The sequence below is a fragment of the Cryptomeria japonica genome, chromosome 11 (assembly GCF_030272615.1).
Source record: "Cryptomeria japonica chromosome 11, Sugi_1.0, whole genome shotgun sequence".
In the NCBI taxonomy this organism is placed as follows: domain Eukaryota; kingdom Viridiplantae; phylum Streptophyta; class Pinopsida; order Cupressales; family Cupressaceae; genus Cryptomeria; species Cryptomeria japonica.
In genome coordinates, this window is record NC_081415.1 from 539,565,949 (window position 1) to 539,567,655 (window position 1,707).

Here is a 1,707-nt window from a genome sequence, read left to right on the forward strand (position 1 = left end):
GAGGCTGAGATTTACCCAATGCACGTGGCTTGCGGTCGATTGTGTGCATCCCCAAGAAATTAGTCTTACCCCAACTTGCCCCTTCACGGCCCCAATTTGATAGTAAGTAAGGCCAAAACAAAATTTGTTGAACAATAACTCTCGTGAGACAACAAAAATATCAAAACAAAAATAAAAAGTAAATAACATAAATAAATTTCCATTGTTAAACAATAATTTGATAATTTAATACAATAATACTTCAAAAATACTCTATAATTTTTAAAAGTCGAGATCTACAATTTGGGAAAATACATCAACATCTATTTACATATCCACGTAGTGATCAATTTGCTCATTTATCTACGTGGAGACCACAGCAAAAATACACAGGCGCCACGTAAGCTTTTCCTTATCGGCCATAAAGATCAGAAACATTATCCGATCGAAACTCGTAGGCCCACCTCACTGGACAACCAGAGCAGCTAGCATCACAGGATTGCACCTTCAACAGAACAAAAAAATATATTTTATTCTCCTAGGCCTGACGGCTTGGTCATCATGATCATAAATTCCTGAAAATTGACAGACCCGTCTCCGTCACAATCAACGCCATCAATCATCCTCTGGCACTCATCCAAGCTGTATTTCTCCCCAAGATTTCTAAAAAATCTCTGCAATTCATCTGCAGAAATGGATCCATTGCCGTCCAGATCAAAAAGATCAAAGGCTTTTTCCATGTCCCGCAAAACCCTGTCAAGATCGATGTCTTTTGTGTTCAAATCCATGAATTCCGAAAAATCAAGAAGACCGTCGCCATTAAGATCCCCTGCCTTCACCATGAGCTGAAGCTCTTCTTCTGTGGCTTTTCCCCCAAAATAGCTTATAACCTCGCCGACCTCCGACCACGAAATCTTTCCGTCGCCATTGATGTCAAATGTTTTGAAGACGACTTCAAGCTCCTTCTTTGACGGCAATAATGACTCGGGATTCGAAACAGATATCTCCGGAACTCTGTTCTCCGTACTAGAAGAACTCTTTCGTTCAGGTTTTGCGCAATTGAACAAATTTTTCAGGAACCGAGAAAACCCCATTATTGAACTGCTTTCTGCTCTCTTCACAATCTTTAATGCTGCAGATAAATTTATGCTTTCAGGTCTTATGTAAAGAGTTTAAGCTCTGAAAAGCCCGCCCACTGTTTGTGAAGAGAAGTTGAGGAGATCGTTGAAAGTTCGTCCACAATACAAAGTGTTGAAAACGGCGCCCACGACATCCAGAAAATAATTCTACGCAGGTCCTTATCTGTATGACTGCGCAGATAGCGATAAATGCAAAAGACAAATTTTGATTAGAAACATCCGTCCATATTTCTCGAATTAAACGTACATTGCAAATTATAAAAATAAAATAAAACAACTTTTTTTTTTTAATGTTTTTAATAGTCAATGAGTCTAAAAGGTTCCATGAGGCTAAGATCATGGCTTAGATCATGCCTTAGATCATGCCTTGGATAAATTTTGCAAATGGGATATCCCTCAGTCCTTGGCACCTATCCAAAGAAGTTTTAAACTAAGACTTATGATCTGAGGCTAAGATCATGCCTTGGACGAATTTTGCAAATGGGATATCCCTCAGTCCTTGGCACCTATCCAAAGAAGTTTCAAACTAAGACTTATGCTCTGAGGCTGAGATCATGCCTTGGACTAATTTTGCAAATGGGGTATCCCT

General features: G+C 39.2%; 1 protein-coding gene across 1 annotated transcript; it reads right to left on the minus strand.

Moving 5' to 3' along the window:
• Positions 1-251: 251 nt before the first annotated feature.
• Positions 252-1,281, minus strand: LOC131049041 (probable calcium-binding protein CML25). The gene has a single exon (XM_057983046.2). The coding sequence runs from the start codon at positions 1,071-1,073 to the stop codon at positions 510-512; it is 564 nt and encodes a 187-aa protein (XP_057839029.2). The 5' UTR covers positions 1,074-1,281; the 3' UTR covers positions 252-509.
• Between the last annotated feature and the right edge of the window lie 426 nt (positions 1,282-1,707).